The 1,379-nt window shown below is 42.8% G+C and overlaps 1 protein-coding gene across 1 annotated transcript; it reads left to right on the top strand.

The window, feature by feature from the left end:
• Positions 1-378: 378 nt before the first annotated feature.
• On the top strand, positions 379-1,170 carry LOC133005065 (uncharacterized). Its single transcript, XM_061074652.1, has one exon. The coding sequence runs from the start codon at positions 379-381 to the stop codon at positions 1,168-1,170; it is 792 nt and encodes a 263-aa protein (XP_060930635.1).
• The last annotated feature ends 209 nt before the right edge of the window (positions 1,171-1,379 follow it).

The raw sequence follows: 1,379 nt of genomic DNA, 5'->3' as shown, positions 1-1,379 counted from the left end.
TTGGTTCACCATGCAAAAAAGAAAGAAAAAAATATTATTATTAAGTTTTAAATAAATCACGTTTGTCTCCCGAGCTGTAGAAGAGCAAACTTAATTTGTGCAGTAAAGTTTTCCTTGTGGGGATATTGGCCACATTGATTATGAGACCAGAAGCATATAGATGCTGTTGATTTCTTGGCTGAAAACCTTTTTCCTGTGGAAACATAATACCTACGTCAACCACACTGTCCCTGCATGATCGGCTGAAGTGTGTTCCTCATTCCACAGCTACAACCTTGTTGTTTTTTTAATTATTGACCATATCCAATCTTATCTCGTCTTTCACAGCTTTTCCTGGAGACTCTTCTCACTGAACTGAGCCCTGTCACGATAGCTTCAATGCTGCCGGACATTCCAGTGTTTCTTGAAACTGGCAGCGACTTCAAGATGCTAGCCATCTTTGAGAAATGGAACGACACGTCTGGCTTTCATATAGACAACACTGCGAAGTGCCTGTTGCTTATGCTTTCCAAGTTTGGAATGGACACAGTGGTCTTTCTCCTATGCTCCAGGAAGCTGTATACCTCCTTCTTAAACATGTGCAGTCTGTCCATCGTCCTCGGTGACTTGACGATGGTGCTCTACGTGACAGCTGTTTGGTTACTCGGGCCTGAAAGTTCTTCTGTGTCACTTTGCTACTTTTTGGCTCAAGCCTCAGCAGCGTTTAAAGCCCTGCCCCTGCCCATGATTGCCATGGGTATTACTGACTACTGTATTGAAGGTACCCACTATGCCAATAAGAGCTCCTTATACAAAGTCCTTAGGAACTTGGTACTGACATTGCTTGTGTGGATGCTTGCTGTTATTTACTCCGTTGCTTCTACAAAAGCTGAGCTGATTGAACTTGATTTTGTGACAGGGATAAAGGCTTTGGCGTGTGAGGTAAAGGAGTCCACATTCATTACCTACTTCATTTTGGGGGTTTTCTCTGCAGTCATTTTGATGATAGTGCCCTTTTCAACAAGCATTCCCATGTGGGTTAGGGAGGCTGACAGGTTGTCTACATCAAGGGAAGAACAAGATAACCAGAGGAGCGACTTGTTCACATCAACACCATCCAAAGAGACAAAAAGCAGTGAGGAAAATGATGTGGGGGAGAACAACTGGCTTGGCATGATTTCTGGAATTTGAGTAAAGGATCATGGCAGCAGCCGCTCCCTCCAGCTGTGTTTAATCCATCAGAAGAGAAGAGAAACCCTCTTTTCTACATCTGACATAAAATGTTCGACAATAAAACGTTTTACATCTCAGAACTGACAGCAGAAGTTAAATAGGGAAGGGAGATAGAAGAAGAAGATACACTTTATTAATCCCACACACATGCACAAACATGCAAAGAC

This window comes from Limanda limanda, chromosome 7 (assembly GCF_963576545.1).
Source record: "Limanda limanda chromosome 7, fLimLim1.1, whole genome shotgun sequence".
NCBI classification, from domain to species: domain Eukaryota; kingdom Metazoa; phylum Chordata; class Actinopteri; order Pleuronectiformes; family Pleuronectidae; genus Limanda; species Limanda limanda.
Note: the sequence above shows the minus strand (reverse complement) of the source record. Positions and strands in the feature narration are given on the sequence as shown.

Bases quoted from the DNA above. Each gene is read 5' to 3' on its own strand.
- LOC133005065 (XM_061074652.1), top strand. From the start codon at position 379: ATGCTGCCGGACATTCCAGTGTTTCTTGAAACTGGCAGCGACTTCAAG.